At 44.5% G+C, this 16,290-nt stretch overlaps 1 protein-coding gene across 3 annotated transcripts in view; it reads left to right on the top strand.

Annotated features, from left to right (window-relative positions):
- The window catches only part of NMNAT2 (nicotinamide nucleotide adenylyltransferase 2), a 169,722-nt gene that overhangs the window by 120,031 nt on the left and 33,401 nt on the right, over nucleotides 1-16,290 (top strand). For all 3 annotated transcript variants that reach the window (XR_013174154.1, XM_077157203.1, XM_077157202.1), the window contains exons 3-5: nucleotides 12,033-12,121; nucleotides 12,921-12,988; nucleotides 15,150-15,228. Coding sequence is in view for 2 of the 3 variants with exons in the window: in XM_077157203.1 (XP_077013318.1) it covers nucleotides 12,033-12,121; nucleotides 12,921-12,988; nucleotides 15,150-15,228 (236 nt within the window). In the remaining variant the exon portion in view is untranslated. The remainder of the gene's footprint in view (nucleotides 1-12,032; nucleotides 12,122-12,920; nucleotides 12,989-15,149; nucleotides 15,229-16,290) is intronic.

Raw genomic sequence — 16,290 nt, 5'->3', positions numbered from 1 at the left:
TTGTCTAATTTAATGCTCGGAATAACCCTGTAATTGGATAATATAATTATGTCCAACTTGGAGATGCGTCAGCAGCCAGAGCAGTTAAGGAACTAACCCAAGGTCGCCAGCGAACGACAACTGGGGTGGCGCTTGGTGATGCGACCCCAGAGCCCGTGGGCATCTGCTCTGTCACCTCCCTGGACAGGTCCCTGTCGTAACCCACAGAACTTCGAGGGCTTTGTTTGGGTGTTTTGAGGCGAGTGTGGGTTTCTTTACTTAGGGATTTCTTTAAAGAGAAAATTCCAAAATAATAATGGGAGTACTTTCAAGTGGTATCTTTTTGGTGTGCCTGAAAGAGTCCTGCACATGGTACTTTTTCTGTGAGCCAGTTTCCTCTCTCCACTTCTGTGCTAGCTGATATGTCTTTTACTCACTCAGCTCATATAGAAAAACACAGCAGAGTGGATCAGGGGTTCCCTGGGATCCCTGGTTGGGAGGGGGTTAGAGGGACTGATTGTATTTAGCTTCCTGTTGCCACTGTAATAAACTACCACAAATTTATTGGCTTAAAACAACAAATGATCTTACAGTTCTATAAGACAGAAGTCCTAGCATCAAGGTGTTAGCCAACCTGGATTCCTTCTGGGAGCTCTAGGGGAAAAGCTGTTTCCTTGCATTTTTTGGCTTCTAAAGGCCGCCTGCATTCCTTGGCACATGGCCCCATCCTCCATGTTCCAAACCAGCAGCAGGTCTCTCTCTCGCTCTCTCTCTCTCTCTCTCTCTCTCATACACACACACACACACACTCTCTCTCTCTCTCTCTCTCTCTCTCTCTCTCTCTCTCTCTCTCTCTCTCTCTCTCTCTCTCTCTCTCTCTCTCTCATACACACACACTCTCTCTCTCTCTCTCTCTCTCTCTCTCTCTCTCATACACACACACACACACTCTCTCTCTCTCTCTCTCTCTCTCTCTTTCTCTCTCTGACCACTGCTTCTGTCATCACATCTCCTTTTCATACTCTGACCTCCCTGCCTCCCCCCTGTGATTACATTGGATCCACCCAGGTAATCCAGGATAATCTCCCCCATTTTAAGGCCCTTAACTTATCTCATATACAAAACCCCTCTTGCCATATGAGGTAAAACAGTCCCAGGTCCCAGGGATTAGGATGTGGCCCTCTTTGCAGGGCCATTATTCAACCTACCAGACCAGCCATCTGTTTGCCCAGGACCAAGCGATCTCTGGGGACAAGGTACTTTCAGTGCTAAAACCAGGGAAGCCCTGGGCAAGCCTGGATAGTTGGTCACCCTAGCATGGGGACTCTTGGGGGAATGGAGAGGTTTTCCTAATCATGTTTTTAGGAGAAAACCATCCTTTAAGGAGTCCCAGCCCTGCAGTCTCAGCATGATCATATTTTCACAAACAGGAAGCATCTATGCCTAATACTCCCCTACCTGTTAAAAGCAAAGCTATTTCCTGGACAAACTATCCTTCAAAGTCTGAATCATCCCCAGGTAAGAAGCCTGCATGGTGAACTTGCAGTCAAAAAGGCTGCTAAAGTGTGAAACCACAGACTTGCGAAGATAGAGCCCGATCCACGTGAGTGACCCACAATCGTCACCTCCCGTGACGTCCTGGTGGAGTTTCCAAATCAGTGTCCTCCTGTCTGTATTCCTTCTCCTTCACCCTCCTCTCTACCCCTGCCCCAGTCCACCTGCCCACTCAGCTATATTTAGCATCACACTCGGTGAGTTTCTAAAATAGTTCTCTCATGTGTTTGAATCTCACGTGAGGGGAAACTGGTTCATGTCGTGTTTTTACATATATATTTAGCTTTCGGCATCTGAAGAAATAAATGTATGAAAAATCTTTTTCAACACTGGGTGAATTCCAAGAAGCTGGGAGCCTGGTTCAGAGAGGGCTGGGGCTGGGGATTGAGGTGTTTTTCAAGTGGAAAGGATTTGAATGGAGGCCAGTCCCGTAGGGTGTCATGTACCAGCTGGGGCCACTGGGGATGGGTGGGAGGGGGGGCAACGAGGGCTCCCCTCGGTAGGAGAAGTGACAGTCATGGAAGTGAAGGTCATAAATCATTTGTCAGCTGTGAAGACAAAGGGACTCAAATTCTCTCAACCGAGAGGAGAGGTATCGTAGCCAATTAAGTCAGCAGTAATTGAGGGAGCCTCAGTGCCTCTCTGCATTACTCCCTGACAGTCAGTCCAGGGCTGCAAGCAGTGGCTACAGAACCCAGACAAATGGACAAAAAGCCAGGAACTAGAGGAATCCAAGAATGCGAGAAATTCTGGGAACCATTTGTTACTTTCTCTGGTGAATTCAGGCAGCTCACGGCAGTACAGCCATGGGGGGTGGGGGATGCAGCTGATGGGAGGGACAGATGGTCAAGGGAATGGGATTCTGTGTCTCCAATGTGGTTTCTTAAGGTTTGCAGGGCTGCTCCGTGCATGAATCTATCTGAGCACCTTAACCTGGCCCCCACGTGTCCCCAAGCCCAGCACAGCCCTTCTGCTGGTCAGCGACCGGCCAGAGAATCTGGGGAGAAAAGCGTGACCAGATCCGGGCATCCCATCCTCCCTTGGGAAATGTAGCTTCCAATCATATGAGTCAGAGAAATAGGACTGAGAGCACATCCTTCACTGAGAAGAAGCAATTTGTGGTCACATGCTCACAAAGGGCTTCATATTTCACTGTTTCTCCTATTGTTAGAGGTAAAGGGTGGGAATGAGGGGACAAGGCACCAGGCTGGTGTTGCCACAGTCTCTCCCCCAGTTCCGCTGAGGTCGATCACCAGCCCGGGGTGGGGCTGGCTGGCTCCAGGAAGAGCAAAGCTGATTGCTGCCTGTGGAGAATAAATCCTCACAGCCCACACTTATTAGGGGCCTCAGTCAACTCAGCCCATAGGGTCCAAGCCATGACATGGTGGGCTCCCCTGGTCCCACCTTTAGATCAAACTCTGGGGCAATACTCAAGGAAAGCTCTCACCTGAAAACTGTCTTAAGGTTCAGGCTGGGCAACTTGGAGAGGGAAGGCCTGGCAGATCATCTATTTCACCCACCCAGGAAGATGCAATTGCCCCAGCTACCTGCTTCCCCTAACTACCCAGATCGAGACTGAAGGACCTGGGACTAGATGAAGAGCTAAACAGTTATTCCAGGTTGAGTGAGACACCCTTGGTGACACCCCTGGGGATGACAGAGGAAAATGATATCACTGCTTTTCAAACAAAAGAAGCCAAGAAATGGAGCCTTCAGTAGGAACGGATGACTCCATGCCCCACTTGATTCATCTGCTCACATCACTTTGTCCCCCTGGAATAAATGCCTTCCTTCCTCTTCTCTGCTGTCAGAACCCAACTCAAGTCCTAACTATTCTAGAACTGCTTCCAGGCTACGTCATCCCACTGGGATCGCTCCCTCCCCTGAAATCCCATAGCATCAATGTCCCTGCTGTTCATTTTAGAATGTAGTATCTAAGCAGAGTGTATGTCGTGTCCCCCTCACTGAAAACTTCCTCGACTTGAAAATGAATATTGTATCTTTGACTTCTCTTTGTCCCCTACAGCACATGGCACACAGGGTCTTGAGCAGAAGAAGTTCTTATCAAATTTTTATTAGGGAATGCCATAGGTTCAGACTGGGAAGCCATGGGATGGCTCCTTAAAAAGTATTGTTATTATTTTTTACCCCCAAGCTGGAAGACCCTGCCTAGAGGGACTCACAGCTTGGTTTCTTCCTTTATTATCCAGTGCTTGATCTTTCTGTTATTTAGAATGTTTCCCAATCCAGACAGCTATTGAGAAATTCACAAACAAAGAAAATACAGGCAGCTCCAGCTGTGAATAGAACTCAGAAGGGGGTCATTTCTAATTGCAACTGAAAAGGAAAAATTGAGTTAGCATCGATGCTCTGACCACAGTGTTTCCTCCATTTTCTCCCTGGAAGGGGAGAGGAGATTGCACATGTCATCCGGGTTCACTGTGGAGCCAGGAGGCAGACAGGACATGTCTGTTACTTAAATTTTTATTAATGGGCCAATCATTCACGTTTTGTCTCTCCTTGGCTGGTTGGTCCAGCACAGGCTATTGGAAAGGGAGATTTTCCTGGTTCCAAGCAAGCGGAATGAGACCAGAAGGCAGAGCAAACCCTCAGGTTAGCAAGGGCAGAACACAACAAGGCTGCTGCCGGCCTCTGGCCCCTTCTCGGTGAGAACAGGAGCAAAAAGGGCAGGAGCAAATGGTCAGACCTGAATGTAAAAATGTGAGAGTAATTTGGCTCCTTCCCTGGGGCAGAGCTGGTGGACAAAAATAGACCACATCTTGGGAAGCCCGGCATGAAATCAAATTCTAGGGCTCATGCTGCAGTGTCCAGAAACGCCCTTATCAGGCCTTGTGGAGGAGGTGGTGGGGTACGGGAGGGAGGAGAGCTGCTTTTGTGGGGACTCTACCATTTCAGGGGCTGTTCTACCTGCCTTTGGTCGCTTGGTATTCAAAATGCTGGCTGTGCTCCAGCAGCTTCCGTCTCATCTGGGAGCTTGTTAGAAATGCTGAAATTCAGGCTCAGAGCTAGGGTGAGGCACCTGAGATGTCCCCTTCAATGCAAAATTTAAGAGGATGCCATAAAAACCTCAGTAATCAAGATGAATATTTTTAAAAATCAAAATTAGTGCAAAAAATCTACGATGAACAAAATGTCAACATTTCAAATAAGGACAGGCTCTGCCACTGAGTTTGCACAATCTTACCCCACTCATCTCATCCTTATCCCAGCCCTGCTCTCAGGCGGCACCCAAACCTACAGAATCAGAATCTGCATTCTAACAAGATGCCCCAGGGGATTCACAAGCACACCAAAGTTTAAGAAGCAACGTGTCAGACAACAACCCTCTGCTGAATCCAGACAGCAGCAAACATGGAAAGGGATGCGCAGAGATCAAGTTCTAGAAGTACCCAACCTTACCAGTTTCCTCGCCGGTTGCCTACATTTGTACACAACCTTAAAATTACATGGTGTTTCTTTGTTTACTGTGCAACTTTAAAAAGCTTTATCATGAAGTAGTTACAGATTCATAGAAAGTTGCAAAGGTAGTACAGAGGCATCCCAGGTACTCTTCACCCAGTTTCCCCCAATGGTTATATCTTTATGGTATATGGTATAACACTAAAATGGTGACATCGAGATAAAGTACATGGTTCTAAGTCATTTTATCATGTTAGATTCCTGTAACCATCAACACAATCAAGATACAGAACTAGTCCACCATCACATAAAGCTCTCCCTTTATAGCCATATCCGACTCCCTCCCTAGCCCCTGGCAACCACCTATCTGCATAATTTGGGAGAATGTAAATGGAAAAGTCTGCAATCTTTTGAGATTGACCTTTAGCTCCATCCAAGTTGTGGACTGTGTCAGTAGTTCATTCCTTTTATTCCACGGTATGGATGTGTCACAGTTTGTTTAGCCATTCACTGATTGAGAAACATTTTGATTGCTTCTATTTTGGGATTATTACAAATAAAGCTGTTATGAACAATCATGTAGGGGTTTTGTATAGACATAAGTTTTTATGTTTCTGGGATAAATGCAATTTCTGGGTCATGTAGAAAGTGTATGCTTAGGTTTTTGTTATTGTTGTTTTGTTTTTTAACAAACTGCTAAAATGTTTTGCAGTAGCTGTACCATTTCACATTTCTGCTAGCAATATATGAGAGATTCAATTCCTCTGCATCCTTGCCAGCATTTGGTATTGTCACTGCTATTATTATTATTATTATTTTAGCTTTTCTAATAGGTGTGTGATGATATCTCTTAGTGGTCTTACTTTGCATTTACCTAATGGTTAGTGACATTGAATGTTTTTCCAGGTGTGTATTTGCCATCAGAATATCCTCTTTGGTGAAATGTCTCTTCATGTCTTTTGCCCATTTTCTAATGGGACTGTGAGATTTTACTTGAGTTTTGAGAATTCTTTCTAGATTCTAGATACGTGTCCTTTGTCAGGATAAACCATTGTTATGGTTTGCAAATATTTTCCCCCACTCTATGACCAGTCCTTTCTTCCTCTTAACAGAGTTTTTTATAGAGCAAACGTTTTTAATTCTGTTGAAGTCCAATTTATTGAATTTTTCTTGTATGAGTTGTGTTTTGCTATCAGATCTAAAAATTCATCACCAAGCCCTTGACCCTCCAGATTATGTCCTATATTTTTTTTCTTCAAGTTTTATAGTTTTACATTTAAATCTATGGTCCATTTCGAGTTCATTTTTGTATAAGGTATGAGGTTTAGGTGGAGGTTAATCTTTTTTTTTGCCTGTGGATGTCCAATTGCTCCAGCAACATTCGTTGAAAAGACTGTCCTTTCTCCAATGAATTGATTTTATGCCTTGGTCAAAATTGAGTTGGCCTTACGTAGGTGTGGCTATTTCTGGACTGTCTATTCTGTCTGAGAACCAATACCGCACAGTCTTGTTTATTGTAGCTTGAAATAGAGTAGACTGATTTCTTCCACTTTGCTCTTTTCTTAAAGAAAAATATGTTAGCTTTTCTGGTTCTTTTCCTTTTCACATATATTTTAGAATTGTTTTGTCTATTTTTTTTTAAAGTCTTGTTCGATTTTGATAGAAATACACTAAATATCAATCTGAGAAGAATTGACATTTTTATCGTGTTGAGTTTTCTGATCCATATATACAGTGTGTTTTCTATCTATTTAGATCTTCTTAGATTTGTTTAATCAGCATTAAAGCTATAGTTTTAGCATACAAGCACTATACATGTTTTGTTGGCTTTTTTTTAAGTGATTCTGAGTTGCATTGTCTTTCTAATTTTGTTTTCCATGTGCTTGTTGTTAGCATCTAGAAATACATATTTCTTATGCTGATCTTATAGTTTATGACCTTGCTGAACTCACTTATTCTAGAAGTTTTCTTGTAGATTTCTTGGAATTTCTAAGTAGACCATCATGACATCTGTCAATCAGTATAGCTTTATTTTTTCCTGTTTAATCTGTATATCTTTTATTTCCTTCTCTTGCCTAACTGTGCTGCTAGAACTTTCAGCACTCTGTGTAATACCAATGGTGAAAGGGGACAGCCTCACTTTATTTCCAATCTTAGGGAGTAAGCATTCAGTCACTATTAAGTATAATGTTAGCTATAGGTTTTTGTAGATTTCTTTACCAATTTGAAGAAATCCCCTACTGGTTTTCTGAGAGTTTATATTATGAATGAACATTGAATTTTGTCAAATGCTTTTTTCCCACATCGCTTGACATGATCATGTGATTTTTCGCTTTTAGCCTGTTAATATGGAGGACTCCCTTGATTAATTTTCAAATATTGAACGAGCCATAAACTCCTGGAATAAATTCCACTTGGTCATGGTATATAATTATTTTTTTATGCTTCTGACTTCTATTTGCTCACATTTTGTTAGGAAATTTTGTGTATGTATTCATGAGGAATAGTGTCTGTAGTTTTCTTTTTCATGTTTTCTTTGATTTTGGTATCAAAATTATTTGGGAAGTGTTCCCTTCCTTTCATTTCCTGGAAAAAAAGTGTTTAGAATTTGGTTTTAATTGTTTTTAAACATTGGTAGAATTTTCCTGTGAAATCATCTGAATACCATGCACTTTTATATCCATAATTTGATTTGATGCTCATAACAACTTTGCAAAGAAAGCATTGTTCAGAAATGGAACCCAAGACTTAAAGAAATTAAGTACTTTGCCCAAGATCTAGAAGTGAGAAAGTCTTTGACCCCAAAGTTCAGTTGTTTCCACTGCAGCACACACTTCCTGAGTTAGGTATCTCTAGACAGACTTCAGGTATTTGGGGTCTCTTTGGGGAACAAAGAAAGAGAATAATTCTATCTGTTCCTGAATACTTTTGTTTAGTAGAGTGCTAGTTTTTCACTTGCTTGATATTTCATTCAAGTTAAAGGATAATGTGGCAACTGGTGGGTTCCAGTGTATAAAACCTAGTACCATTCATCCAGTCATAAATATGACAGTCCAAAAAAATTGATGCTTGGGTGACATGGCAATAATACATCCAACTGTAAAGCTTCATAGGCAAAGCAGGACAAAACTCGTCTGAAGGGAGGGGGAAGTCATGCTTTTGGCGGTCCTTGAATATCCTCTGGGAAGTTTCCACAGGTTATCTCCTTCCTCTATCCCCCATCATCTGCCTCCAAATTTCCTACCTCCCCCAAACTATTTGACCATTGCCCCACGGAGAAGAAATCATCAAGTTGTTATGATGGTCCATTAGTACCACGTGCAAAGTGGCTTTGTGCACTGGAAGGGGCCACCCAAATGGCCTCTGTTTATTAACACATTCTGAAAGCACCACCCTCATTATCTGATGCTCCTGGGCCCTAATGGTCCCTCTACTTTTATTTGTTGGTTGTAAGCAAGCAGCCATACAATGACACCCTAAGTCATGGGCAGACTTTTGTGTTGTAATCAAATAAAACTTACAACAAAACTAATCAGCCACACATGGAGGCTATGTATTATGATTATTTTGCTACCTAGAGATACATTTTCAATGGTAAGCAATAGCTCCAATAAAAAAATTTAATGTTAAAAAAAAGTTCCTGCCTAGAATGAGTGTTCCCTTTAAGGAAAGATCTTACTTCCTGGGTATTTTTCACCACCTTCGCTATCCCTTCTTTGATTTTTTTCTTCCTTTCTAGCTCATAGTATGTCACTTCCCGGCTCAATAGTTTTCACTGGTTTCCTATTGTCTATAGCAGTAGTTCTCACATTTTATGGGACAGAAGAATCACCTAGAGAAACTTCTTACAAATGCAGGTTTTGGCATCCCAACCCCGGGGGTTCTGATTAAGTAACTCTGGACTAGGACCCAGGAATCTGCATTTTAGGTTCCACTGCAAGTGGACGACAGGATAATGCTGGGCTAAAAGTTACAGTCCTTGGCCTAACTCTGAGGGCTCTCTGCAGTTTGTTTCCAATAGTATCCCTCTCTTATCCTCCTCTCACCCCTACCATGCCCCCTGTCCTAGTTTGCTAGCTGCAGGAACTCAATATACCAGAAACAGAATGGTGTTTTAAAAGGGGAATTTAATAAGTTGCTAGTTTACAGTTCTAAGGTCGAGAAAATGTTCCAATTAAAACAAGTCTATAGAAATGTCCACTCTAAGGCATCCAGGGAAAGCTACCTTGATTCAAGAAAGTCCCTGAAGTTCAGGGTTTCTCTCTCATCTGGAAGGGCATGTGGCAAACACGGCGTCATCTGCTAGCTTCCTCTCCTGGCTTCCTGTTTCACAAAGCTCCCCGGGAGGCATTTTCCCTCTTCATCTCCAAAGGTCACTGGCTAGTGGACTCTCTGCTTCTCATGGCTGTGTTGTTCTGCTTTCTCAGAATCTCTTGCTTTCTTCAAAATGTTTTCTCTTTTATAGGATTCCGGTAAACTAATCAAGACCCACCTGGAATGGGTGAAGATAAGTCTCCACCTAATCCAGTTTAACAACCATTCTTGATTGAGTCACATCTCCAGGGAGATGATCTAATTAAAGTTTCAAGCATACAATACTGAATAGGGATTAGAAGAAATGGCTGCCTTTACAAAATGGGATTAGGATTAAAACATGACTTTTCTATGGTACATACATCATTTCAAACCGGCACACTCCCTGTAACCTAACCACAGTGGTTGAGACTAAACCAGTTCCGGCACGTGCTTTCCATTGTAGAATCTCTGGGTGTTTGCTGGAACCCCTGAATTGTTCCAACTATAGATTATCTCTCATTAATAGGTTGTTACCAGTTTTTTATTGAAATGTATGATTGCTGGAATATAATACACTAGAAAATATCACCATATATCACCAATATACACATGATATATGTGTATATTGTGTCATGATAAGAAATATTTTTTTTACAGTGGGTCATAAAAAAAACAAAAACAACACTGAAAGCCATGGCTACACACTCATCCAAGTTTGCCTCTCATTAGACCTGTCTGTATAAACCTTCTCTTGCCCCACTATCACCAACCTCTGGAGAATAATAAATGAAGCCATTGTTACCTTCATATCCCTCTATCATCCATCATGGTGTTTTGTGCTCAATAAACATGTACTGGATTGAACTGAACGGGGTGATCACAGTCACGACTCTTCTGGGTTTAGCTACTTCAGATCAAGAGTTCTCCTTCAGAGCCTTTCAGAGATTGCCTTTTTGCAAGGCAGCAAACTTAGGGGCATTGTCAAGGGAAGGGACTCCTCATCTTGGCCAGAAGAAAAGAGTGACTCATCTTTTAAGGCAACAAGTTTCCTTGGCACTATGAATTTCTGCTGGAAATTCTGAGGAATTCTGGGATCTGAGGAATGGAGATAGCTGCTCTCGGGACCAAGGTGGCCCAGGAGAAATATACCCTAGAGGGCAAGGATAGGGCCTGGCAACCACATGAGCCTTCTATGTAGTTTACTGAGCATCCGCTGCAAATAACTTGTGTATAAACAAGTTACCATGCTAGGTACTTAAGAAGACAGTTGGACTACAGAAATGTTTTCTTATGCCCACAGGATGTTCAAAAAGCCCAATTATGCGACTGGTCTAGGTTGTTTGACCTCCAAGCAGCTGAGTGTCAATCATCTTACACCCAGCCTGCTTCTCACACGTATGTTTTTGGCACACTTCTGCTCGTTGTGAGTCTGGGACCTCTTATCTGCAGCAAAGTCTCTGTCTTTAAGGCACCTGGAGTACAAAAGTTGAGCGGGAGCATGAACTTTCAGAAACAATTTCCGGGTCCCTTGGGTGGATGCACACGAGCTGGAGGCGGGTGTTGGACCCAGCAGGCATGCTGGTTGTAGGGAAGAGCTGGGCCTCGAAAGGAGTGCTGGGTAAGCGGAGAGTAAGGATAATAATGCCTGCATTATTCGGAAGGCAGCGTGCATAACGGGGGTCTGGCGTATGGCAGTAGAGGGTCTGTGAAAGCCAAGAGCCTGATGGAAATGATCCTGAGGAGGACTCCAGGTGAAGGTCCAAGTGAAAAGAAGAGGGGCTGGGGGATTTTACTCAAATATCATGCATGTTTGTTACTGATGGTTTAAGAAGGCCTTCAACTTGTCCTGGCCTCAAAATAAGGCTGGAAAACAACTGAAATAATACCACGCCTTTAAAAAGCAAATGAGGAAAGAGGTAAGAATTATTTTTAAGATTTAAGAGAGCTGGCAAAGTAATTCTGGAAACTTGCCTGTAAACTACACCCCTAGCCTTCTTTCCTAGACCTCCGTTCACTTATAAATTCCTTCACCGGTAAAATCCATACTGGATTTCTCATTGATACAAGCTCAGGCCCTATTGGGAATTGTACAATGAGTCCTCTTGGAAGTAAGGTAGAACTTGAACTTTTCAGCCCCTTCCTAGATTGCTGAACTTTCTCACAAAAATGAAATTGGGTTTATCCGATAAATTTGGAAAAACATCACATACTTTACAAAGGAAAAAGAGCTTTTTCTGGCTCAACTTTCCTCAACCAACTGTAATGATAGTGTTTTTCTGGTGTGATGGTTTGGTCTCCTTAATTATGTACCAGGACCTTTAAATTTGTTTTTGATGATTGTTCTCTTCTGAATAATTAGACGAGGCAATCAGAACACCTTTCATATTATAAGGAGGCTTAAAAAAAAAAATACCCCACCCCCACCCCGGGGTAGGAATTTCTGCAAGTGATAATGGGGGTAAATTCCAATCTAGTAGTTTTAATGGCTTTTAACGAGGTGCTTGTCTTAAACCCCTCTGAGCTACCCGGGGCTTTTCCAACATAGGTCTTTTAAAACTGGGTTAATCACCTTGAGCTCTAAATCCTTTTACTTTGGGGGCTGAAATACGGTTCCATAACCTTTTGAATGGTCAGCATTATGCTTTGAAAACTAGCACTCTCTGTTTCAAAGGCAAGAAAGATGGGAAATAAACCTTAGCCTTGTAGAGCTGAACATTGATTTCAATTATCACCTTTAATCCACACCTTGCCTCTTAAAATATGCGGTTTCTTCTCTTAATTAGAAAGAGCCAGGGATTACCTGCACAAAACTGGAAGGTTTATTGTGATTGGTGGCATTGTCTCTCCTGTCCACGACTCCTATGGAAAACAGGTGGGCTTCTTCCTCTGCCCCTCTCCCCCCTCACCTCCCTTCGCTCACCTGATAGCTCCTCTGGCATAAGATTGCCCCACTGCCATCTCTGCTAACTCCCAGCAATGCAAAACGCCTGATAGCAGGCATCGCGCTTCCCATCTCCGGACCACCCACAGTTGACTTGAGTGAATGGTGCTGGGGCAGCAGCTGGGAGGAACTGGCATCAACACCTGCCCACGAGTAAAACACCCGCTTGCAGCCCACAGCACCCAGCCTGGTCAGAGCTCATTGAAAGAGGAGCAGGCTCTCCCTGCTGTGAATTGGCATGGGTGCCAAACTGGCTGCTGGTTATGGGTCATGCTGCACGGGGGCAAGTCTTTACTGGGGATTTTAGGGTAAAAAGGTCTATGCCTCTTGCAATCAGATTTAACACTCGTTTTTCTGCCCCTCCTTCCTTAGCACATGGCCCCCCAAAAATGCAAGAGCCTTACCAGTCACCCTCCCTTCTGCCCACAGAGACAACTTGGTTAAGTTAAGGCTCATGGCTGAGTTAGTCTCATCTCTGCTTCACAACACGAGGCTCATCGAATGATCTTACTGGGGCAGTACACTCCACACGCCCTTTAGTCTTTTTCTGGCCCTTCTGCCGCTCCAGTCTGTCTTTGTGGCAGAAGGACAAGTAAAGGGGTCACATTCCTCATTTCCTCTCACTACCAGAATGTGGCTGCATTTTTCCAATAGGCTGCCTTGGAATGGTATTTCAGAGGTCCTATGGGGAAGAAGGGAGCTTCCTAATGATTGCTCTTTGATTTCCCAGGGTCTCGTGTCCAGCCGGCATCGACTCATCATGTGTCAGCTAGCAGTCCAGAATTCCGACTGGATCAGGTAGGCTGGCCTGATGATGCAGTGAGTAAATGGGGAGGAGATGGGTGGTCCTTGGACCCATTGGTGATGGGCTGGGGAAAGAGGACGGGGCCCAGGAGCAACTTAGGCCCTGCAAATTTTGAAAGAGCTCTTAGCCTTGCACAGGCAACAATTAAGGTAGACTTTCAGGGGTATCCTAATCTTCAACTTTATTTTTTAACCAAACTGTGGTGCCCATTCAACTAAAGACGGGCTTTAAGTATTTCATCTGTTTTGGCACTTTGGGATCCTGGGGCGATTCTTGGTGCTTTCAAAAGAATTGGAAACTCTTTCCACCTTAGTCCCACTCAGTGCCACTACCTTTCAGAGAATATTCCCTGGAGACTTCCCAATCCTAAACTACAACTTTCTAAGGGCCCAAAACTAGCTCTGGGACAAGAGTGCAAGCTGAGCAAGCACAGCCCTTTGCTGCCCTCAAGGCATTTCCCGTCCGATGATCCTTGCACAGTTCTCTTGCTGAGATGTCAGACCCTGAGCTTGCAGTGTAATTAAAGCAAGCTTCCACTAATTATGCTAATTATGCTCCCCCAAGTTCCTGCAGTTATAATGTGCATGAGAAGATGATATTTAAAAAAAATAATGGCACACCATTTGTGCTATAATTTCTCCCCATGGAAAAATAAGCAGCACCCAGAGGTTTCCATGAAAGGGGGGTAAATGGTGGGAAGTTGACCTCAGAATGAGGGATGAAGAGAGCTAGCTGAGAAGAGACGGGATGGGAGGAAATGAGAGCAATGAAGGAAACAGACAAGAATAATTAAACAGTGAACCTTGGCATTTGTGTGCAGTGACTTGTGTGAGAAGCACAGGCCCTTTCATTCACTGTCTCATCCTACCGAGATGTAGGCTCAGTAGAGAGACATCTGCCTTTTCACAGGTGAGAAACTGGCCCAGAGAAGTTAAGACACTTAATAATGGACAGTGTATCTGTGGTCAAGTCGGGATTAGAAACAAGGCCTCTTAACCTTGTAACTTGTGACCTACTGGGAAAAAAGGAGTCCAGCTGGGGAGCACTGGGCAGGAGGCTGTTACTATTTTGCTGTGATGAGGAGATTCTGAACTAATTCCCTCATCTATTCAGCACGTATGCCTTCTGCCTGCCCCGCACAGCTCTAGGCACTTGGAATAATCCGGATTCCAAGAATTGAGATCACCAAGGAGGCTTGGAGCTCTAGAGACAGGCGCTGGCTGCAGCAGGGCCCTGCACATGGCTTTGGGGGAGCCTCTTTTACCAAGTGAGGTGGCTGCCCATCTGCAGGCACACGTGGTGTAGCCCGGGCTGGGGACAGGGGGTGTCTGGGGCAGCCAGGCTCAGGGTAAGCTGATTCTCTAAGGCTTTTTGGTTAGTAAGATCTCAGCTCTAGGACCTTGGGCGGGTGTGCATGGGGGTGGGCAGGGAATGCTCAACTGCTAGGAAAATGTTTGAGAAATATCCCAATTTAGCAGCTCATTAAGTTGGCAATTAAACCCAAGGGCTGCATCAGTCTGGGGCTGGATCCCTGCTCACTTCACATCCTGGCGTGCAGGAGGCTGGGCCGTCTGTGGCTGTCAGTCTGACTGTCGTGCTCCACCCTGCTGAGCATCCCATAAAGCACCCCACAGGACAGGGAGGTTCCCCAATACTGGCAACCTGAGAAAGGTAACATTAGCCACCACTTGATGAGGGCTGGGCTCATGTAATCCTGTCGCAATCCTACAAGGTCCAGATGAGAATTCCCCTTTTGCAGATGAGAATAAGAGCAAGACACTGTACTAAGCACTTTGCATATAAAAGTCATTGAACTCTTCTGATAACCCCATGTTGTTAATCCCTTTTTCCATAAGGGGAAACTGAGACAATAAATTTTCTAGAGTCACACACCTAGAGTGCTGAGGTTAGGATTAAACCCAGGTAGACTGGCACCGGTATCCATTCTCACAAGCATATGCCGTACTCCTTCCATTGTACAGAGGTGGAGGCCCAGAAAAGTGTCTCAAGCCTTTGGCTTGCCTGTCTCTAGATCTAAGCACACAGTATGACCAGGTGAGCTAAGCTCCCCAAGCCATGGTCTTTGGAAGGGACCAGAAAGGAGAGACTGAGTGAGAATGGAAACCAAGGGAAACTTCTTTCCAATTCTGTTAGGGTGGACCCCTGGGAGTGCTATCAGGACACCTGGCAGACGACCTGCAGTGTGTTGGAACATCACCGGGACCTCATGAAGGTGAGCTGGGCTGCAGCTGAAGGGTGGGGCAGGCACTGGGCCTGCAGAAACCAGACCAGTCATGCAAAGGATGCTTTTGGCCTACTGACCTGATTTCAGTCTCCTATTTCTCAGCCAGTTATGGGGGAGCTGTGAATGGCACCAGGTAACCAGGAGCAGCCTCGAGTGCTTTCCATCTCCTAACTTGGCCCCCCAGTTGGGAGGATATGACTGCTGGATAAGACTTGGGGCAATTTCATCTTCTGGCAGCAAGTTCAAGACTGAGAGGAGGGAGCCTACAGTTTTAGGACTCTAGAAAAGGAGGAGAGGAAGAGATTGGGCAACAAAGGCAAGAGAAGAGTAATTGGGGAAGGAACAAGCAGCCAGGCCATCCTGCTTTACCTATTGTGAGACTGACTGGTCCCCTTACTCCAGCCTAATGATGCATTTCTGGGCCACTTCACACCTGTCAGTCATTGTGGCATAATTCCCACTCATTCCTCCTCACCAGAGTGCTACTGGCAGATGGTACTCTGATCTCTGTTTTATTAATGGGTACAAGGAAGCAGATATGTGAGCCCATTATCTGAAGACACAGAAAATGCTCAGGGAGCACAGATGTGTGAGCATTTCACAGCTTCTGCATTTCTGGTTGGAGTCTCAGGGCTGCAGCTGAGCTGCAAAGACTGAAGAGCTGGTTCCCAAGTTTGAATGAGCTCCACACAAACCAGCAGCACTAGCCAGAGTCTGCAGAAAACACCCATCCTAGATCAAGGGCAACCCATTGTCTCCGACAGTGACAGGATGAAAAGCTATGCCATCAATAGCAGAAGCCTGGCAGACCAAAACAAGAACCAATAAGTCCTTCTCACCAACGCTGACCCTGAGGCAGAACATGTCCCAGCCCCAAATAACAACCAAAATGGAATTGTTGTGAGGCTCTGTGAGCCCCCATTCCATCTGTGTTCTTGCGGTTAGAGGGTCTGTCAGAAGCTTCTTCTTGGGGAGCCGACAGCACCCGCTGACCACCCCATGCACCATCAGACAGGCAGCTGAACTTTATTTTAATAGACGTGGAGCTTT

The sequence above is a fragment of the Tamandua tetradactyla genome, chromosome 4 (genome assembly GCF_023851605.1).
Source record: "Tamandua tetradactyla isolate mTamTet1 chromosome 4, mTamTet1.pri, whole genome shotgun sequence".
Classification (NCBI taxonomy): domain Eukaryota; kingdom Metazoa; phylum Chordata; class Mammalia; order Pilosa; family Myrmecophagidae; genus Tamandua; species Tamandua tetradactyla.
The sequence above is the reverse complement of the archived record's forward strand: the minus strand, read 5'-3'. Positions and strand labels throughout refer to the sequence as shown.